The 22,929-nt window shown below is 40.3% G+C and overlaps 1 protein-coding gene across 2 annotated transcripts; it reads right to left on the bottom strand.

The window, feature by feature from the left end:
- Positions 1-3,729: 3,729 nt before the first annotated feature.
- LOC113134054 (myosin-7-like) lies at positions 3,730-17,159 on the bottom strand. 2 transcript variants are annotated; one of them, XM_026313261.1, is made up of 39 exons: positions 17,066-17,159; positions 16,697-16,751; positions 16,296-16,503; positions 15,472-15,615; positions 15,127-15,283; positions 14,997-15,024; positions 14,798-14,903; positions 14,431-14,523; positions 14,263-14,326; positions 14,055-14,153; positions 13,838-13,941; positions 13,566-13,704; positions 13,368-13,486; positions 12,619-12,768; positions 10,624-10,794; positions 10,226-10,535; positions 10,073-10,146; positions 9,728-9,933; positions 9,516-9,639; positions 9,269-9,405; positions 8,916-9,171; positions 8,592-8,834; positions 8,330-8,506; positions 8,110-8,255; positions 7,932-8,022; positions 7,458-7,847; positions 7,003-7,129; positions 6,801-6,919; positions 6,526-6,722; positions 6,269-6,452; positions 6,029-6,194; positions 5,812-5,936; positions 5,392-5,700; positions 5,107-5,310; positions 4,710-5,006; positions 4,519-4,623; positions 4,338-4,433; positions 4,093-4,227; positions 3,838-3,858 (listed from the first exon to the last, which is right to left on the bottom strand). In XM_026313261.1, the coding sequence occupies exons 3-39, from the start codon at positions 16,494-16,496 to the stop codon at positions 3,838-3,840; spliced, it is 5,814 nt and encodes a 1,937-aa protein (XP_026169046.1). In that variant the 5' UTR covers positions 16,497-16,503; positions 16,697-16,751; positions 17,066-17,159. The 2 variants fall into 2 exon arrangements, with proteins under 2 accessions (XP_026169047.1, XP_026169046.1); XM_026313262.1 differs by lacking the exons at positions 16,697-16,751; positions 17,066-17,159 and having other exon boundaries at positions 3,730-3,858; positions 16,296-16,496.
- Positions 17,160-22,929: the final 5,770 nt, after the last annotated feature.

Below are 22,929 nucleotides of genomic sequence, written 5' to 3'. Positions count from 1 at the left end.
ACAAGGATATGGGAGGAGATATTTTAGAGAAGTATGTCATGTGTGGGCCTCAATTGCCCAGAGGGATTAAGCAGAGTCACAGCGAGGCATCAGTAACATATTGTGTTTAGTTATCAGAGAATGGACTATGTGGTAATATGAACAGGCATCAGATACCAAAGCGGGTGGTCTAAATAAAGAACACTGGTCTGTGAGATTAACCAGGCGACAATTGTGAGGCAACACAGGCTGAGGTCTGCCACAGGTGGCACAGCTGGCCCCTCAGTAACAGTCCTGTTGACATGGCTTTGTGTCTTTGAGGACAAAGATAACTGTGCGAAATGCCTGATGAGAATCCTGCACTGACTGAAGATCCTGTCTTTGCTTGCATGTAGGATCTGCTATTGCACACTGGGATCTCGCTCATATAAATATACTCTGAGTGATAGGTACTGTATAACCTGCAACCTTGATTTAAACCTGGCACTCTTATGTAGAGATTCCAGTTATAGTTTTAAGGAAGGTTTTTCATCCAATCTTTCAAATCTATTCCTTCAATAGGCGATGTCTCATAAATAAAGGCCTACCAAGAACTCAACCTTACTCAATGATACTCAATGTACAATTAGTCTGAATTTAACAGACCTTACCCCCTATTTAATAATATTTATTGATTTACATCATAAAACTTACCCAATAACTTATACTATAGACACTGTAAGAATGTAAAGCGAACTATAATGCACAGCCACTCTAGCACCAGTAACCATAGCCACTTTAAAGGTCAAGAGATAAAAGGAGGGTTAACATCTGCTGACAAGTGCTGAGATTATTTCCATTCTGATAACTTCCTTATTACCGACAGCTGGCGTCAGGGTGCCAAATGGAAGTGAGAGATTCCATGCCCCCACTAAAGACCAAGTGAAGATAACCTCCTATTCATTGAAGGAAACATTATTTAGATGTTTTCTTTATGCACATTGCCACATAAGTATTTAAATACTAGAAAACTACAGAAGGATTTTGATACTGCATTTAGCCATATATCTGTTTACTCAGTATAGCAGCAATTGATATTTTAAAGTTAATTTTACCAGACAGCTTCCTACAAAATTTTTAAACTTTTAATATTTCTGTTCAGGTTTCCAGAGTTTTATGTTTAGTTACATTATCTATCTTATCATTTTGGCATATTTTCATATTTTTGGCATAGTTAATACTTTCAGGTTTAATTCAGTCAGGTTCAAAAAATTTTGTCATTTAGGAATTACAGCCATTTTTATACACCCACCCCAACTTTTGGTGACTCATAAATGATGGTACAAATGACTGAGAAGCAATTTCATGGCCACATATGACCTATTCTTTCAAGCAGATAAAAGCTCTAGAGTTGTTTCAGAGAGTAATAGTTACATTTCATAAGTGTTTACAGAAACACTTAACATCTGGCCCAAAGAGATGTCTATCCACGTTAAAGAGGCCGTCATTAAGCTGTAAAAAACATTAGATATAGCAAAAGCTTTGGGACTGCCCAAGAGAAGGAATTAACTGGAAACCTCAAGAACAGAAAGTTTAGATTGGACTTTGCAGAAATCACCTAAAAAAGCCTTCCTGGTTCTGGAATACGATTCTTTGGACTGACAAAGTACTAGAATGTACTAGAATGACGGAAAGAGAAAAGCATGATGAAACAAAGGAACAGCTCAAGAGCCAAAACAGGCCATGTCGTCTGTCAAACATGGTGGAGGCAATGATATGGCATGGGCATGTGTAACTGGATAAAAGCAGGATGAATTCAGCAATGAATAGGGCTACACTCTCTGCTCAGATTCAAAAATAATAGGATGATGCTTCATATTGCAGATGGAAAATGACCAAAACAGCAAACAGGATATTCTTCACTGGTGACCTGATCCCATCCCAAGGGAGCATGCTTTTCACTTTCTGAAGACAAAACTGAAGACAGAAAAACCCACAAATAAGCAACAGCTGAATGCAGCTGCAGTAAAGGCTTGGTCATGGTCATGTCCATGGTCATGTCCATGGGTTCCAGACTTCAGAGCAAAGGATCTTCATATGACCCTTGGATTTGTAATTATGTTATTTTTTCTTATGAGCCACAAAAAAACTGGGCTGGGTGTATAAAAAGAATGGTTAATGTCACACGTTTGTCTAACCCATTTTAAATTAAAGCTTCACTCATATCTTGAATGTTTCATTTTAAATTCAATTTGGTGGTTTACAGAGGCCAAAATCCTAAAAACTTATCATTCATCATCATCATCATACAAACCTGACTATAATTTTACCGTTGGTGCTGATACTGTGTTTAAATTTAATATTATGTATATTCAAATTTAATATTATGTATATTCACATTTTTCTTCAGATATTACATTCATATACTACTAAACTGTTCCCAGTTACATTGTGGTAATAACAAATTCTCACTGTTTTATGTTCAGCGGAAAGCTTTTTCTATGAATGAATGAATGAATGAATACAGTCCAACCAAGGGGAAGTGTGTACAACTTGCCCAACTCCCACAGAGATTTGTATCCATACTCATGTTTGCAAATTACCCTTATATGAATATAATTTCTAGGCAAAGGGTCAGTTTACTTCTGCATTCAAAACTAGATAGTGACCTATAGAAGAATGCCCCTTATAAGTGGTGATCCTAGTAAAACCTCCTTTTTATGGTTTAATTTTGTCACCTTTAAAAACATTTGTTGCTATGGTGCCAGGGGGATTTTCTGCTAACCAGGTTTGAGTTTCTTTAAGTGGTGATCTTTTCTTTCTTTGTTCATGCATATCAATTATTGCTTGTGCATGGCAACTAACCAATTTTACATTTTTTTCTACTACTGGTGTTACTGCTGCTGGAGCTGTGAAGTGTATGGGTCTGTGTAGCAGAGGCGTTTCCCCTGATAAGACATGGGCTCTAATGTCCTGTTAAATCATGTTGATAATCCTCAGCACATACTGTGCTGTATGTGGTGCACCTCTTTAAGCAGTGTAGTGAGTGGGTTTTAATTAGCTCATAAATTCCTGCTTGTCCACTCAGGGGAGTTAAGGACATGACGTGTAATAAGTGAATAAGAGACAAAAGTACTGGAATATCACACAGAAGGGAATCTGACACCTCCCTCTCCCCCAAAGAGAAGGACGCTTCACAGCAGCAGCAGTGTGGAAAACCTCTAGACAGATGTATCTGGTTAGCAGGTCAACTTCTCTTCATGCCTCTATATCACTTACTCTCAATGTAATTTGTTGTTTTTTCTGATAATTTATTTCCGTATATGCACTACATGTTTGATTATTGGTTCTCTGAAACATCTCCTGGCCCTTTGGAGGACCAGACAGAATTACAATAAGGATTTAGTTGGATTTAGCTGAAAGTGATTACATGTGGTATTAAAGTAGGCTTGAGTATGTGCGTCGATTTGTTTTTGACCTTGACGCCCAGGCTCCTGTGCATTCTGTAAATCTGTTTTTAGAACAAGAATTTTGTTTAGGTTCTCTCCCTTGTTTAAGCTGTCACGTCACCTCCATGTCGTGCCAATAGAAAATTTCAGTTTTATCTACATAAATTGATGGTTACCGGCGTTTTAATACTATGCATAGGTACTGAATTGTATGTCGATTCCATATTGTAGTCATCACAATATTTACCTTAACACATTTACTTTATGGTATCCCATGAATCCACTCATTCTCAAAAAAATAAATGGGAAGAATACAGTGATATGCAACAGCTTGATGAGATTTTATTAAGCACTACAGGTTGTGAATAGTGATAGTTGAGGGGCTCTACTATAAACCGAAGGCAAAAGCATTTCAGATGGGTCCAAAGCTTCACTCCTCATCAAACCCTTTCTGTTGCAGCCAGGGACATTGGGGGAAAAAGAAATAGAGAAAACAAGTGTTAGGTCATCAGATTAGTATTGCTTTAGTACCACAAAGCAATATAGTCATGAACAAACTAATGCAACCTACATATTTGCACAGAATAACTGAAGAGCAGCATACAAAGTTTAAATACAGCCAACAGAGCGGAGCATGTGTCAGGGTGAGATGCTGTGCACCTCCTGCAGAGTGCATGCTTCAAACCTTTGAGCCCACATCACGGCTCTTGGCGCGCAGCTTGTTGACCTGAGACTCAGCGATGTCAGCTCGCTCTTCAGCCTCATCCAGTTCATGCTGCAGCTTACGGAACTTGCCAAGATGAGCATTAGACTGTTCCTCCTGTTTAAGTGAAATTAAGCAAACAAATTAAATTACTTAACATTAAACTGATCATACTGGCAGAGGAAGAAGCCACATGAAGAGAACACTTCACACATTTCCACACTTACAGCCTCCTCAGCTGTTCTCTTGTACGCTTTGACTTTCAGCTGCAGTTTGTCAACTAGATCCTGAAGTCGGACAATATTCTTGCGATCCTCCTCAGTCTGTGACAATAAGAGAGGCGGTTACAAATTTAATTTCCTTAAAGATAATTTAATACACACATCAAACTACATATTGGCCACAAACCTGATAGGTAAGTTCCTTGATGCGGCGCTCATATTTACGGATGCCCTTCACAGCTTCACTGCTTTTCTTTTGTTCCATTTCTATCTCAGTTTCAAGCTCCTTCACCTGGTCATGGACAAGATTTACTAACAGTTTAACATCATTGCTGACCAAAAATAATCTCAATAACAAATGAAACAGGAATAACTCACCCTGGCCTCGAGCTTCTGCAACTGCTTCTTGCCTCCCTTCATGGCGATCTGTTCAGCTTCATCCAGACGGTGCTGGAGGTCTTTAATGGTTTGCTCCATGTTTTTCTTCATACGCTCCAGGTGAGCGCTGGTGTCCTGCTCTTTCTTCAGCTCCTCTGCCATCATGGCAGCATCAGTAATGGCCTTCTTGGCCTTTTCTTCAGCATTCCTGCACTCCTGTATTGCATCTTCTACTTCTGTCTGAAGCTGGGATGTATCAGCCTCCAGCTTCTTCTTTTGGTTTATTAGACTAGTGTTCTAGTTTTACATGAATAGTAACCATTTCAGAGTGAAAAGAGAGACTATGAAACAAACAAGAAATATGTCTGAAACATATGCAGTAGAAACTAAATGTTACCTGTGAGTGCAACAGCTGCACCCTCTCACTAACATCCAGCAACTCTTGCTCAGCAAGTTTGCGACTTCTATCAGTTTGTTCCAGAGCGGCCCTCAGCTCCTCCAGTTCAGCCTGAAGCAGGTTGTTGCGCCTCTCAACAATAGCAATGTTCTCTTTAAGGTCATCATTGGCCCGAGCAGACTCGTCCAGCTGAATTTGGCAGTCCTTAATGGGATGACATTAGTCACATTAATGTTTTGAACTCAAAACACCTAAAGAAAGTGAGCTTCTCTTGTGCTAGTTTACTTTTAGATGTGCATGAACAGCCTTAAGTTGTTTCTGGGCCTCAGCTGCCTGCCTGTTGGCCTGGCTGAGCTGGATCTCCATCTCATTGAGGTCTCCCTCCATCTTCTTCTTCAGACGAAGGGCCTCATTCCTGCTGCGACACTCAGCTTCAAGAGAGCTCTGCAGGGTATCCACTGTCCTCTGCAGGTTCCTCTTGCTCTGCTCCATCTCCTCATCTTTCTCAGCTAATTTACGCTCCATGTCGGCCTTAATCTGGTTGAATTCAAGTTGGGCTCGGAGAATTTTCCCTTCCTCATGCTCAAGAGAAGCCTACGATCAGGAGTTTTGCAAATCAATAGTATTACTATTTTCCAATTTATATGTTTTGAAAAGATACATGTATATATGTGATAAAGTGAGGGTCAGAAGTTTTAGTCTTACCTCTGCTTCCTCCAGTGCAGAATGAATCTCACTTTTCTCCTGCTCCAGCTGCTTACGAACCTTCTCCAACTCGTGAATAGTTTTTCCTCCCTCACCAAGTTGCTCAGTGAGGTCAGAAATCTCCTCTGTGTATTGAAATAGTTGAATGTAATTAGCTTTTTATGGATATGCTCTGGGCATTACCTGCTAAGACACATGTACTAATCTGGTCTATTACCTTGAAGATTCTTATTCTCTCTCTTCATGGTCTCCAAATGTTCAAGAGATTCTTCATAGGAGTTTTTCAGTTTGAAGAGCTCAGTGCTCAGAGACCTGGCTTCCTTCTGGGAGCTCTCCAGCTCACACTGAGACTCTTCATACTTCTGCTTCCATTCTGCCAAGACCTGAAACATGTGGATTTATGGTCATTATGTTCTAAAGCTTAAAAAAAAACTGAGGTCTATATTTGAAACCCTACCTTGTCAAAGTTTCTTTGCTTTTTGTCCAGAGCAGCAGCAGCAGCATTAGACCTCTCCACATCCACCATGAGATCTTCAATCTCATTCTGCAGTCTGTGTTTGGTCTTCTCCAGAGAGGAACATTTGGCATTCACTGCTTCAACGGCCTCTTCAGCGTCCTGCAGGCGCTGAGCCAGCTTCTTTCTGGATGTCATATATTCATGGTTAATTGCGTTTAAACTGCTGAATTGTTCCAGTGAAAATACATTTTACTCACTTGGCCTCCTCCAGCTCCTCTGTCCTTTGGATGGCATCAGTTTCGTACTTAGTTCTCCACTGAGCCACCTCAGAGTTGGCCTTGGACATGCTGCGCTGCAGTTCAGCCTTGGCCTCCTGCTCCTCCTCATACTGCTCTCGGAGCAGGTCACAATCATGCCGAGCAGACTGCACTGCATGGGCTAATGCATTCTTGGCCTGAATATAGATAAGGTTGGATGAACATGGTTCGGTAACTATGTTTGAAACATAAAGACAGTTTTGCTAATTTTATACCTTCATTTCCTCCTCTAGTTGTCTTTTCAGATCTTCAAGTTGTTGACTGTAGGAATTCTTTCCTCTAGTCAGCTGAGAAATAAGAGAGTCTTTCTCCTCCAACTGTCTTGAAAATTCATCTGGAAAGACAGATGTTTCAGAGAGGCATTATTCTACATTACACACATTTTCTTATTTCATGTGAGAAGAGGATAATACTGACCATTTTCAGCTTGAAGCTTAGCTCTCTGGGTGGTGAGGTCATTAATGGCTCTCTGAGATTCATCACACCTGTTCCTGTATTCATTCATTTGATCCTCCAATGTTCTACAGGTCTTCTCCAAGTTAGTCTTCAAAATAAATATACTATCACTAATAGCCACTTTTTGACACCATTCAAATACTATGTAGCAACATTTCAGACAGTGTCATTTACATTTACAGCTCAGAGATCATAACATGCTTAAAAATAGGCATCTTAGTAAATTGCAACGTGGAGCAGCAACCAGACATGAGGGAACTTCCTGAACTATATTTTCCTTATTTGCATCCCCATTTTCCCTTTTAAGAGAAGCAAATTCACACCAGAGGTGTTGCCATGTTAATCAATCAAAAATCATTACCAGGTCAATATTGGTTGATACATCAATGTGAAAATCTACTATAAGGCATGCCTACCTTAGATTTAACTAAATGCTCCATATTGGAGACCACATCATCCAGCTCCAGCCTGAGCTCACTCTTCTCCTTCTCCAGTTTCTGCTTGACTCTCTGCAAGTTGTCAATCTGCTCTCCCAGGTCAGCCACACTGTCAGCTTGTTTCTTCCTGAGTGTGGCAGCGGTGGCTTCATGCTGCAGAGTGGCCTCTTCAAGGTCTCTGCGGAGTTTCTGGAACTCAGCCTCCCTCTTCTTGTTCATCTCAATCTGGGCTGCAGTTGCTCCTCCAGCATCCTCCAGCCTCTCGCTGATCTCCTCCAGCTCTCTGGCCAAATCTGCTCTCTGCTTCTCCACCTTGGCTCTGGCAGCTCGCTCTGCCTCCAGCTCTTCCTCCAGCTCTTCAGTGCGGGCCTAATATCAGTACAACATTTTTAAATATAACATTTTTGCAAGATTGCTTACATATAATTAAGACACAATGGTACACATTTTTACCTGCAGCTCTTTCAGCTTCTTTTGGAGTTGAATGATTATGGCCTGTTCATCTTCAAGTTTGGCATTCAACTGACTGATCTCAAAATCTTTCCTGCAGAATTTTGTTCAGTCAGTCTAAGCTTATAAAAACAAATGATACTGAAGATACTAAATAACCAACGTAAAAATGAATGTGTACTTTTTCAGGCGCTCTTCAAGTTGTTGCTTGTCATTTTCTAGATCCATAACGGTCTCCTGTGTCAACTTTAGGTCTCCCTCCAGCTTCCTCTTTGCTCTCTCAAGGTCCATCCGAATCTTTTTCTCTTGCTCAAGAGAACTTTCAAGCTTAATGATAATACACATGATTAAAACACCTGTGAACTGTTTAATAATTGTATCATCTTGATTTGGTTTCTTACATCATCCACTTGTTGCTCCAGCTTAGCCTTGATTTTGGTCAGACTGTTGACTTTGTCTTCTTCACTCTGCAGGTCATCCAGTGTCTGCTGATGAGCTTCCTGTAAGGCTTTCTTCTCCTTGGTCAACTTGGCAATGATTTCATCCTGTGCTGCCATTTCTTCAACCAGGTTCTTTACCTGTGAAGTATGAACAGGTGCATTATGGTTTCCTCAATTAGTTACTGATTTGTGTTGGAGGAAATGGTTCATTTAAACGTGGTACCTTGTTCTCAGTAGCATGCTTCTCTTTCTCCACTTTAGCCAGAGTTAACTCTAAGTCATCAATGTCTTTTTTCAACTCGGAGCACTCATCCTCCAGCTTCCTTTTCTTAGCCGTCAGTTCAGAATTCATCTCTTCCTCATCCTCCACTCTCTCTGTCAACTCTTTGACTCTTGCTTCCAGCTGGATTTTGTTTTTGATCAGCCCCTCACATCGTTCTTCAGCGTCACACAGATTATCTTGCTCCTGCCAAGCATGTAATTCCATTAGTACATACCGTAATGACATTCAAAGGAAAATGTACTGTAAGTATAATGCCATGCTCACAGCTTGAACTTGAAGCTGCAGGTCATTCTTCTCTTGGAGAAGAGTCACCATTTTCTCCTCTAGTTCCTTTCTGCGAGCTTCTGATTTTGCATAAGCCTCTTTCAACTTTAGGAATTCTTCCTTCAAATTGGCCATCTCCTTTTCTGCCTCAGCAGATCTCAACAGAGGTTTGATTTTAAAGAACAGCTTCATCCAGGGCCAATTCTTGACCCCCATGAAGGCACGGATGTTCCACTGGATCACTAATAAAGCATCTCTTTTTAAATAAAGTATAAGGTTAGTGGTAGATAGTGAAATATAACACAAGCCAATCATTTTTAATTAATGTTTAATGATCAATATCAGCTGGATACCTGCGTTCAACCATCTTTTGATACTCAAGACGAGACAAAAGACCACGGGATCTGGCTTGAATGGCAGTGATGATTTTAGAGAGACGCTCATCTCTCATCTCCTCAAGCAAACCCAGCAATCCAGCCTTAAAGAACACCTAAAACAGCAATGGGAGTTTTACTTTTTTGCAGTCTTCTATAGTATCTACTGAAATCATGTGTTACTTTTAGTCACTTTTCCCAATATCAGAACCATTCCAGATCATACCTTAGTGTGTCCAAACTTGTACTGATTGTGATCAATATCCAGAGACCCAAGAAGTTTCTCAGCTCCCTTCCTGCTGTCAATGAACTGACCCTCAGGGATGGCAGCAGGATTCAGGATGCGATATCTGGAAAAGTCACACATAATGTGTCTTCATAGCATTTTATTTTAGTTCTTTTGGACCTATCCACTGTTTAGTCTAAATTAAACGACACCTCTGTTTGAAATCTCCATAGAGGATCCTGTTGGGGAAGCCCTTCCTGCAGATCCTGATGCCTTCCAGCACACCATTACAACGCAGCTGGTGCATCACCAGAGGGTTCTCCATTGCCCCAGGAGTCTTGGTCTCATTGGGGATGATGCAGCGTACAAAGTGAGGGTGAGTACACCTCAAATTGGTCATCAGCTTATTCAAGTTCTCCTGTGGAGGTGATTAAACATTTAAAGTTTAGGTGGTCATCAGTTTGATTAGGTTCTACTTTAATAGGGTGAGAAATACATTTATATACACCAGCGTACTTTTATGTGCAAAATATCATATCCAATGATATATACAGTACCCTATGAAGAGCAGAGACAGTCTGAAATGTTGAACCCTTCTTCTTCTTCTCTTTTTTACCTTCATGTCCTTCAACTATTCAAAAAGATATGGCACCTTAATACTGGACAGAAAACTATCCTAATCTACAAAATACATGTTCACACTGGGGTACCTGAATCAGCCCCAGCATAATTTGCAAAGAGTGTAGCGAGCAGCTTGAGATTAGACTTCTGGTAGAGTCCTACAACAGTCTCATTCAGAGGATCTTTGTTCTTCACCAGCCAGTTGTTGATATTATAATCAACAGTTCCAGCGTAGTGAACCAGGGCAAAATGAGCCTCTGGTTTTCCTTTGACAATTCTGGGCTTCTGGAAGTTGGCAGATTTGCCCAGATGGTTGTCATAGAGCTTAGCTTTAAAGGTGATGTCCGTGGCTTTGGGGAACATGCACTCCTCTTCAAGGATAGACATGATACCCATGGGCTGAGGGGGAAAATATGAGTTGTTAGGAAAACAGCTATTTTTGTCTATTCTTGTCCATGTCTGAACGTATAGTAACTCATTCTCTCACCTTTTCAATGAGGTCGATACAGGCCTGCAAATCCATACCAAAGTCTATGAAAGTCCATTCAATGCCTTCTTTCTTGTACTCTTCCTGCTCCAGCACAAACATGTGGTGGTTGAAGAACTGTTGCAGTTTTTCATTGGTGAAGTTGATGCACAGCTGCTCAAAGGTGTTGAACTGTCATGACAACAAATTGTATTTTAATACAGTAATTATAGTATTATTTATATATTATATATTATTGTAGTCAATTTAATATAGTAATAAATATACAGTGGGTACAGAAAGTATTCAGACCCCTTTAAATTTTTCACTCTTTGTGTCATTGCAGCCATTTGCCAAAATCAAAAAAGTTCATTTTATTTCTCATTAATGTACACTCAGCACCCCATCTTGACAGAAAAAAACAGAAATGTAGAAATTTTTGCAAATTTATTAAAAGAGAAAAACTGAAATATCACATGGTCATAAGTATTCAGACCCTGTGCTCAGTATTGAGTAGAAGCACCCTTTTGAGCTAGTACAGCCATGAGTCTTCTTGGGAATGATGCAACAAGTTTTTCACACCTGGATTTGGGGATCCTCTGCCATTCTTCCTTGCAGATCCTCTCCAGTTCTGTCAGGTTGGAGGATGGTGAACGTTGGTGGACAGCTATTTTCAGGTCTCTCCAGAGATGATCAATTGGGTTTAGGTCAGGACTCTGGCTGGGCCAGTCAAGAACGGTCAGAGTTGTTCCGAAGCCACTCCTTTGTTATTTTAGCTGTGTGCTTAGGGTCATTGTCCTGTTGAAAGGTGAACCTTCGGCCCAGTCTGAGGTCCTGAGCACTCTGGAAGAGGTTTTCTTCCAGGATATCTCTGTACTTGGCCGCATTCATCTTTCCTTCAATTGCAACCAGTCGTCCTGTCCCTGCAGCTGAAAAACACCCCCACAACATGATGCTCCCACCACCATGTTTCACTTTAGGGATTGTATTGGGCAGGTGATGAGCAGTGCCTGGTTTTCTCCACACATACCGCTTAGAATTAACACCAAAAAGTTCAATCTTGGTCTCATCAGACCAGAGAATCTTATTTCTCATAGTCTGGGAGTCCTTCATGTGTTTTTTGGCAAACTCTATGCGGGCTTTCAGGTGTCTTGCACTTCAGAGAGGCTTCCGTCGGGCCACTCTGCCATAAAGCCCCGACTGGTGGAGGGCTGCAGTGATAGTTGACTTTGTGGAACTTTCTCCCATCTCCCTACTGCATCTCTGAAGCTCAGCCACAGTGATCTTTGGGTTCTTCTTTACCTCTCTCACCAAGGCTCTTCTCCCACGATTGCTCAGTTTGGCTGGACGGCCAGGTCTAGGAAGAGTTCTGGTCATCCCAAACTTTTTCCATTTGAGGATTATGGAGGCCACTGTGCTCTTAGGAACCTTGAGTGCTGCAGAAATTCTTTTGTAACCTTGGCCAGATCTGTGCCTTGCCACAATTCTGTCTCTGAGCTCCTTGGGCAGTTCCTTCGACCTCATGATTCTCATTTGCTCTGACATGCACTGTGAGCTGTAAGGTCTTATATAGACAGGTTTGTGCCTTTCCTAATCAAGTCCAATCAGTTTAATTAAACACAGCTGGACTCCAATGAAGGAGCAGAACCATCTCAAGGAGGATCAGAAGAAATGGACAGCATGTGAGTTAAATATGAGTGTCACTGCAAAGGGTCTGAATACTTATGACCATGTGATATTTCAGTTTTTCTTTTTTAATAAATTTGCAAAAATTTCTACATTTCTGTTTTTTTTCTGTCAAGATGGGGTGCTGAGTGTACATTAATGAGAAATAAAATGAACTTTTTTGATTTTGGCAAATGGCTGCAATGACACAAAGATTGAAAAATTTAAAGGGGTCTGAATAATTTCCGTACCCACTGTATGTATTACATGCATTAAAATTTATAGCTACAGTACATAAATGAAAGGGATTGTAAAATATAGATGATATGAACATAAATAGAAAAAGTTTACCTCGAATATCTCAAATCCAGCAATGTCCAGTACACCAATGAAGTACTGACGAGGCTGCTTGGTCTCCAATGACTGGTTAATTCTTATTACCATCCACAGAAACATCTTCTCATAAACAGCTTTGGACAGAGCTCCAACAGCATAGTTCACCTGTGGAACAGGTAATTCCCAGTGAAAGAAAATATATTTTTGTATATTTTCTAAAAGTCTATTAAGTAGACTTTTTAAATGTTAGATTTTACTATACTTGAAGTTGTGTTAAAATGAAACCGCTGAAATTGCACTTAATACAACTAAACTAAATATACTTACAAATATGTTTTAAGAAATATGCTAAAGCACTAATTAAGTATTGATATCATGCCAATATTTTTTTGTATCAGTAACTGTTTTACTAATCTTGTACTTTGGAGACTTACCAAAATGTACTTTTACTATGTTTCAGCACAAGCACAAATACACTTTGCAACACTTTAGAACACTTTATATGCTAAAAGTATCATGTAAGTATGAATTAACATATTTATTTTTCACTTGGGATACATTTGAGCAGATGCATACATGTTTTTTTTACAGTTTTTATTCTACTATTTAACCTGACACAAGTAAATATATGAAACAGTTATTGGATCAAACTGAAATCAGTTTGAATATGATCCATGTAGAGAACACCTTGTGTTCATTTATTAGAAACAGAGCACACCAGTTAGGGAGTACAAGATTTTAAGACAATTATCCTTATTTCTCACCTGAGCAACATTTTGCCCCCTGGTGACCCACTCATTTCCTACTTTGACTCTTGGGTGACAAAGACCTTTGATCAGGTCTGCAGAGTTCAGGCCCATCAGATATGCAACTTTGTCAGCATCTGAGAAAACAGGTTAATCACTGAGTCCTCATTCATATCTCATTTAGCACGTCTTGTGGCTTCAAAGAGCTTTGCTAACCTTCAGTGCCATCAGCCTCTGCCTGTTCTTCGCGTGGCCTCTGCTTAAACTTCATGTTACCGTGGTGCATGATGGCACCAGTCAGCTTGTACACAGAGTTCTTTTCCTCTTGAGTGAAACCCAACACATCAAAGGCACTCTGTGGAAAAGCAGGCAGTGACTTTTCAAAACATATGCAGAGTGTAATTATGAAATAATACATTTCTGAATCAAAAACACAGAAAATACATAGAGGTGAATGTAACATGTAAAAATAGGAATGAGATTCTGACATCTGTTGCCATCAGTTCATCAGCATCATCAATAGAGGCAACTTGGGTTTCCCCCTGAGAGATGAAGGCGTAGTCATATGGATTATTTGTGATCAAGAGCATCTCTAGAGGAAACAGAGAAAATATGAGCAACTGTAAGATGGTGCAGAACTAAAGTATAAAGCCCATGATGGCAAACCACCACTGACACAGAAATGAATCCTGGACTAGTACCAACCTAGAATTTCAGGCTTCTTGTTGGACAGAATCTGGTAGAAAATGTGATAATCTCTCTCAGCCTTGAGCTGGAAGATCACACGAGACTTTTCCAGAAGGTCTGATTGACAAATACAAGAGTGAAGACAGAGCCATGAGTTAGAATCAACTATATTTCTATGCTTATTTTTGATATTTACATTATTAATGATAAAGACTTTTGTTCTTACATGTTTCAATATCAGCAGAGGCTAACTTCCCCCTGGTATCAAAATGAATTCGGATGAATTTACCCTGAAAGCATATTTTTTCATTTACAAAGATACCATGATATCTACTGCTATTAGAAACGTTGTCATGGAACTAAATACAACCAGCAACAGAAATTAGATACCCACAAATCTCGAAGAGTTGTCATTCCTGATGGTCTTGGCATTGCCAAAGGCCTCCAGAGCAGGGTTAGCCTGGATGATTTGATCCTCCAGGGTACCCTGTCACGGAAGAACATTTTACTCAGTATGTGTGTGATGCCACCAGAGGCTGCTAAAGATTCTTTGTATACTCTTTGCATGGCTTTAACATCAGGTTTTTACTTGACACCAGAATTTTATGTATAGCAAATCTATCCCATCTTAATTAAAAATGGTGTGAGTTGATGGTGGCACTTAGTGTTTCATTGTAAACCTGTGTTATCTGCAGTTATACTAGTCTAAGACTCCCTGTAACCTCAACAAAAAATCACACATTTGACAGCTCATTATTCACCTTGTCTTTGGTAATGACCTCTTTCTTAACACTTCCAGCTGCAATACTTGCAAAATATTGGATGACTCTCTTTGTGTTGACAGTCTTTCCTGCACCAGATTCTCCACTGTAATTACAAAGTCACTGATCAATATTTACAGTGGCATAATAGAGAACACAATTTTATATAAGTGTCAAGAATGTGTAAGTAGTTACATACGTTATCAGAATGGACTGGTTTTCACGGTCTACAAACACAAGTTGGCAGGGAATAGAATTATATTAGTATTTAATATTCTGTATGTGCATATGTAGCAAAAGTAAAACCAATCTGTCTTATCTTTCCATACCTGCCAGCATGTACTGGTAGGCGTTGTCAGAGATGGAGAAGATATGAGGAGGAGCTTCACTCCTCTTCTTTCCTCTATAGGCAACAACCACTTTTTGGTCGTAGACTGGCAGCCACTTATAAGGGTTGACCGTCACACAGAACAGCCCAGAGTAGGTCTGAGAAACACAGAAAATGCCATTTTGGCATCAGTTCAATTCTATATATAAATCAAAATGTTTGAATACACTGTCCCATCCTTGGAAGAGGATCCCGTGCTTGTGCTTTTCAATCCATTATTTTGTTTTTGTTCGCAACTTTAAAAGTGATGCCAGTTGAATGATATTTATTTTAAATTATAACTCACATAGATCATCCATGATGCATAACGCTCTTTGAGGTTATACAGCACAGCAGGCTCATGGAGAAAGGTCAGCATGGCCATGTCCTCAATCTTGTCAAACTTTGGAGGATTCTGTTGCAGAATCTCAGACTCTTTAACAGTCACAGTCTAAGGAAAATGAAGACAGTTCATTGATTAATATGCAAAGAAGTGAGTAAGCTAAAAATCCAGATGATTACTGTTGATGTTACCTGCCTGTACTACACTATTATTGTCGACATTGCCTGTGTGATATTATAACGCATGCCACACATCATTATTACCAGATGGCAGCAATGCCTTGTTTTGTTCACTAAGCAGCTGAGTGTAGCGAATGGAGACTCTTTAATTACAGCAGCACTCAGGGTCTCATTTGAACTTGTATTTGCACTCACTCAAGGATAGACGCTTTAAATCACACATAGATTTACACTGGGATTAACACTTGCTTCCAGACAAGGACCAACACACAAATTCACACTCCAAGCAGATCTAACGTGTTTCCTGTGCTGCTCTAACTGATGGTGACTCAAATGGTTTCAGTCGGTTTTATGGCACAAATTAGTTTCAAATGTACTAAAGAATGAAGTGGAACAGTCTTGGCATTTGATTGTGGTTGCCTTTTGACCTTCTACAGTACACGTAGCTATGACCAGATTTTTAAATCTACTGTACAGTATTTGAACAACATGCTTACAATATTGAGAGGTTAGTGATCGGTTAACAGTAATTTTATCTTTGAATCTATGACAAAAACACCATGTGGTTTGTTAATAATAGTGTCTGAGTGCTAAAACGCAAATACAGACCTTGCCATTCTGCGTCTCAACAGTGGCCTTGTCTCCATCTCGGCTTGTGATGGTTGCCTTTATAAACTCTTCCACTTGATCCGGGACAAAACATTCCTTCTTTATGTCAAAGGGACGTGTGGAGGCCTCCATCCGCTCCTTCTCCGACTTTCTCAGGTACGGGGCAGCTTCCCCAAACACAGCCATCTCTGCATCCCCCATGGCTGCACTAATGTACATGCAGCCGGCAGAGATGATTAAATCCTCAGCCTGTTTGTACTACTATTTACCCATTTATAAATACATCTATGTCTAAAACATTACTCTAAACCTGTGAGGGTCAGCAGAATATAGGCATACTATATCAATGATTAGCTGTACAATATGAATTGCCATGTAAGCATTACGAAAGAAACAGTTACCTGTGGGTTCAACGCAGATGACAGGTAAGCTTCAGTAAATAAATCGGTGATCCGACTGCAGTGGGTGAAGGGAAATATAAGGAAGATTTTTGATGTTACAGTAAAATGTGTGAAATAGCTGAGGCACATTAACATCAGATCTCTTGTTAATAATTAGGTAACCTGGTTAGTACAACTGTCAAAGTATATTTAACAATGGCATCTGATTTAGCAACATTATGTTAAATATGTATGTCGCCCCTGTATTAATTATACTTCAAATGTTGTTGATGAGATCAACTTTAAGCCATGTAACCTTTGTTTAATTGAAAGATACAGTATGAGAAACAGCATCTGTGAATACAAATGTAATCAGTTGTGCATACTTACCGAGGCCAGGTGAAAGAGAAGCAGCTACTAGACCTGCAGGGTAGGCAGGATTCAAATATATAACCCTAGATAACCCTGCCTTACAAGGCCAAGGGCACCACCCTGACCTTCTTATTAATACACACACAAACAAACACACACATCAAAAGGTACACTACTTCCACACATACTATTATGCCCTCTCACACACACACGCAGCACTGGGGTAATCGCCATCACTTATGACAGGGCTCTCTATGGCTCTCATGATGTCTGGCTGCCCTCTCTGCCTGTTTGTCTCTACCTCTCATGTCCAAATAATGTGATTTTACGGGAGCAGTGCCAGGAACTTTCTGCAGCATAACTCGCCCATGACTCATCCAAGCATAACCTCTCTATCTCTAATTCTACCATAGTTTTTTCCTGTCATGTCAGGTGCTAAATAGTTTTTCCAAGTGAGTACTGTCCATGGACAGAAACCAGATTCCAATAGTTGCTTTTGAGGAGGAGCAATGAGGGGAAGAGTGTAAAATCAAAGCTATGAATTGCCACCTAGGTCAAAAGTAAAATTACCTACTTGTATAATTTTTAACAATCAATTTTACTATGAAAATATTTCCTCAAGGCTGCTCTTTTATATTTTATTAGGCATCATCCAATCCACCAACAATAAGATATTGCTAGATGAAGGTTGATGCTCAGATCTGAGATTTTGGTAATTTGTTCCGCATAATAGGAATAATATCTTCTCCTATGACGTTTTTTAAATGCAGACACAATAGAATGGTATTACCCTGCTACCAGGGATTTTCCTGCAGTTGGTATCAGGACCTTCTGCAATGTGACCAATCCTCCATTCTTTTGGAAGTCTCATGTGGGGACACCTGTAGAATGCGTCACAGTTAAAGGTGATAAGACTGTCATCAGCATTATCAGGCAGGTCATCTTGCAACAATATTATGCCCTTCGCATCTCATAGGACTATCATTCGTAGTTTCATTTTAAGTGCTCCTCATGTTCTAGGCCATTATGACATATGTGTCTGACTTTGTCTCACGTTTAATTGCAGCTTTCCAAACTTCTCTTTCCCTGGGCCTCAACTAAAGGCCACTTTGAAAAACTCAGACAGTATCAGTAAAAGCTATGGCATGACCTGAAATCTATATATCTCCTTCTGATCCTCTATAAGCATGCCAATAAGACCTGTTCTTATAATTATGATCTGTGAGTTAATTATATACTGTTTCAGCAGTCCAGCAATAATGCTATTACTTTTAGTAGTAACCTTGGTTTTTCTCAGGAAAACAGCTGGTCACCAATTTCCTCCACTATCCTGCCTGAGATTCATTAGACAAGGATGTTTAATTGATCTTTTTATAGGTTTTTTGGAAGCTGTGAATTTTCTTTCACAAATTTTATATCTACTTCTTTCTCCTTCTCAACCATACCAAGGTTGGAAATAACAGCTTACAACTGTATCTTTGTCATTATAAGTCCATGTTAATTTTTTAAAATCAAATTCTAGATTTGTTCCAATTATTAGCATTACACAAATATATGAGCATTGCTATGGAAACTCTATATCCAGATGAAATGATACTTAACCTACCATGCAGGTGTCATAAGTATTCAGGGCCGCACAACAAGCAGCCCCATTCTCCAATCCTAACCTGTCATGAAACTCACATCCAATGATTTCAAAAGCACCACTACAGAACATGGGCAAAATGCAGGCCATCCTGTTGGTTAAGACCTACTGGTACAGGTAAATATACTCAGAGTCCTCAGGACAGCTCCAGCCCCTGTTTACGTGCAGTAACAAAGATGGCTGTCATTGTTATCACTCTTCAGTGACACAGATTGGCACGGTGCCCTGAATACCTGGAGGTATACCACATCATCCTCAGTTACTTTCTACTCTCTCCTTACTACTCCACTGATACTACCAGTCATATTACTCTGCAGAAAAAATATCAACAGTGTCTTTCAGAATAAAATGTCTGTCTTATTAGTAACCCCTATACAGCTTCTGTGTGGCTGTGAGAGGGTAGGTGAGTCTACAGGGTCATCAGATGGGCACCCTCTCAATTATGGTGTTTCACTCCTTAAGCAACAAAAATGTGATAACCACCCAGATGTTATGATGTGGTGGTAGTGATGATGAAGGAGGAGAGGAGAGGACCCAGATGCAGGACAAGGTTCTTTATTTTGCCTGGATTTACCAGGCACAGGCAACAAACATCTCTGCCACTCAGCGGGCCGGGCATAAAAAAAAAAAACTAAAAAGCTCTCCTTGGACAGACATAAACACATGTACGTTAATGCTCCAACACTGAACAAAGGAAAACAGGAGATATAAATACCTTCGGGACAGAACTAATTTGACACAGGTGAAACTGATCAAACTAATGAAAACAAGCTACCCAAGATCACACAGGAGAAAACAGGAAACTAAAGAAAATAAAAGTCCAAAACCAGAACTGAAGAATCCATATCATGACAGGCCGGATTCCAGACAGCCACTAGAAAAGTCCAAAAAGCAAGATCCAGGGTGGGCGGGAGGGAGCTGAGTCCAAGTCCTAGGATCCTCTTTAAGGATCCCCACAAGGTAACATAAGCCACCATCATGGCTCTGATGGGACAGGTTCCAGGGTTGGTGATGAGGTCAACCCCTTGGGCGAACAAAGTCCGGAGCCATCCCGGTGGAAGGCTCAAGCAGGCATAGGTCCGAGGCCGTTCAGGGGGATGCCCTCTCAGGCGGGCGTGGGTCCCAGGCCGTTCAGGAACAGGTGCCGCTCTGGCTTCGCAGCACTGAACTCTGGTTGTGAAATTGTTCCCTACTTTTGTAGCTAGTTCTGTATATTTAAGGTTTTTCTCTTGAAAGCTGTTTCTGCAGTGTGCTCCCAGGGAAAGAGACAAATTATCATTAATGCAAATATTTTCTTTATTAAGGAGTTTGGAGTTGACACTTCATTTAGAGAGGAGTATAGGGACAGAAACTAATATATAGCAGTCAATAGGACTTTGGAGAATTAGATGCAGCCTTGTGCAAAATGGCACAGATTATAATGGCAGCAGAGACACTGGGGACAATGAAGTGTATTGTATTGTACCAGCTTCCAGTCTGCCTCAGAGGCTGACTGAAGAGGGGAACTGGAGAGCATATAAGAACTAGTGCTACTTGGAAGGATGGCCTTTATGGTGGGTGGATACAGCAAGCACAGGTTGCTCATGAGGATGGCCTTGGCTGCATACAGGAGCAGGAACCTGGCATTGCTTGGCAGGGTAACATTGGCAGTGGGCATAAGCAGAAAGCACAGCATATGCTGGTGCCTGGACAGAAACAAGGACAAGCCCGACATCAGCATCTCTGACCATACACCCACTAATGGATACAGGGGATGCTGTTGGTGGCCCCCTTGGAGGCCAGAACCAGGATTGTGTTATTACCTCAAACAGCTGTGGTGATGTTGAAACATGAACAGAGGCAGCAGCGTTGATCCACTCGAGAATACGAACAGAGGTAGTGTTGGCTACGATGGCAGACGCCTCAACAGGAACAGGCATGGCATTGCAGACCTTCTTGGGAACAGGAGAACAAGGGGCATCGTCGACCCAGGCAAAGATAGACTGTGCAATGTTCTGACTGGTCGGACGTCTCAGGCTCTGGCTGGTTCCTCAGGTGTGTAACCAGATTCAGGCAAATGAAGAGATGCAGGTGTAATGAATGAAACAAACTTTATTTAGTGGCCAAACAAACAACCATATGAACAGAAGCTAACCAACACATGAAAACATATTTACCAAGACAACAAGAGTAAGACAGGGAAATAAAGTATTACAGAACAGTACAGAAAAGGGACACATAAGGAACTATAACACACAGGACAGTGTAGAGAGAAAAACTAAAATATAAAAACCAAATATAATAATTAATTATCCACAAATACTGATTCAGTAGTCAATCAATTTGATATCTAAAGGTGAATCCTACCAACAATGACCTTTTTTCACAGCAAAAGATGCAAAGAGACCAGAACAGTAATTTATTACTGCAGACATGAGTTAAAGGACATTTTAACTACTGATGTGATGTAATAGGTGGAGTGGCTGATGAGCCTGGGAAATCAGAGGGATGTAGGTTTGATATTTAAATAGTAAGGTTGTAGTGAGTTTGGGTTTGTACTATGACGAAGTGAACTTTAAGGGATCTATGATCAGAGGAATATTTCACAGCAGGGGCCCACACAGCCAACGTGACCCAGACAAAAGAACATCAGCAGTTGAGAGAGGGAAAACAATAAACTGTAGCTATTGCTGCCAGTAACTGGTGCTGAAGATAACCTGTTGATTTCGTTGTTTGTCCTGCAGGTGTGGTAGACTGCTTTCCGGTCATCTGCTGTAGTCACAACAGGATTGCTCAGGTTTTTCTCTGAGTGGCTGAGGTTTGCAGGCAGGCGGATGGCTTGTTATAAAATGAGACTTTGATATAGTACGACTTTGATATAGTACAACTTTGATATTGTACAACAAAATTTGGAAAAAGCTCTGGCTTGTAAAATTTAAAAAGGAATCGAAGTAACAATCAAAGCGCAGAAAGAAAGACATTTGAGTGCAGGTAGAAAAATCGAAAGGTTACCAAGAAGATTTGGGGCTTCAACTAAAGGAGTTTGTTCAATAAAGAACAAACAACAACCTTCAGCTTGTTTTACAAAGGATGACAGTTTGTCTAAGTTTAGTGTATTATTGTTACTGGAATGATGTTCTACCTGGAGAGTACATTGGTTATAGTCAGTTCAACAGGGCGTAACATGATTCGTGTGAACCACAAACCTAGCCATTAAGAAATACAACTACTTCAGTGCTACAAAGAGACATATATACACACACTATTATAGCTAAGGTATCAAATCAGGCATTCCTGGCATGTGATTCATTCTGAGCGGTACAAGTTCGTTCAACAGTTGTGGCTTGTAGTCCACTAGGTGGCAATACTGTTCCACCATGTCGTCAGGACCTCTTGGCTTTGCCTCAGGAATTTCTGTCTGATAAGCTAGCTAACACCAACTTGTTGTTTCCCATTCATTGGGAGGAATGTTCTTTCACCTGGTCCAGCAGATGTTCAGTGTTTCTAATGGATGACGTTTTAATCCCAAGCGTTATTGGGAGTTCATTTCTCTGCTGGTCCTTCTTGCTAAAAAACCACAAACTCAAATATTAAAGCCAGTGTCCCATCAAACAACAGACGACAGAGAGAATAGGGAGCAAGCAAGAGTACAAGAGGCATAGAAACATTCCAACGAAACAAACCGGAGACTGAAAAATTGGTGGTTGATATAAAATGAATCCAGATAATGATGTGCAGGTGAAAACAAGCAACAAAAGGAAGCAAGGACTTCCCTGCAAGGACTGCAGGAAGTGGGAAGACATGTCAAAATAAAGGCTGAGGCAAAAAGTGCCAGTGAGTCATGACATGTCTATTTAAAGGCCTTTTTGGCTGTATTTACTGTGTGAATGCTGCTATTGTTAAAACCTTCCCACCCCAATGTCCACCTGCTTTAGTCATGGCCTATTTATAAGCACCAGGAACATGTTTTATTTCTAACTTAATTTCTACTCAGGGGTTATTTGCAGTATCACCTTATTATAAAACTGTGTTCTGGAAGTATAGAAAAGCTCCAACAACAAAACCTGCTATCAAGTCAAAGTTGGTTTAGATGATGTTGTTTATATTTAACAAGCTACCTATGATGATGGTGATAAAAAAAGGTGTTGCATACTGTCACCAGGTGCTAATTGGCTTTCAGATCACTCCCTCCTTTAATGAAAGTAGGGTTGAGTGATTATATGATATCTGTAATTTAACACTTGTCTCATTATAGTAT

This window comes from Mastacembelus armatus, chromosome 17, assembly GCF_900324485.2.
Source record: "Mastacembelus armatus chromosome 17, fMasArm1.2, whole genome shotgun sequence".
NCBI classification, from domain to species: Eukaryota; Metazoa; Chordata; class Actinopteri; order Synbranchiformes; family Mastacembelidae; genus Mastacembelus; species Mastacembelus armatus.
This window is presented reverse-complemented; position numbering and strand designations above follow the sequence as displayed.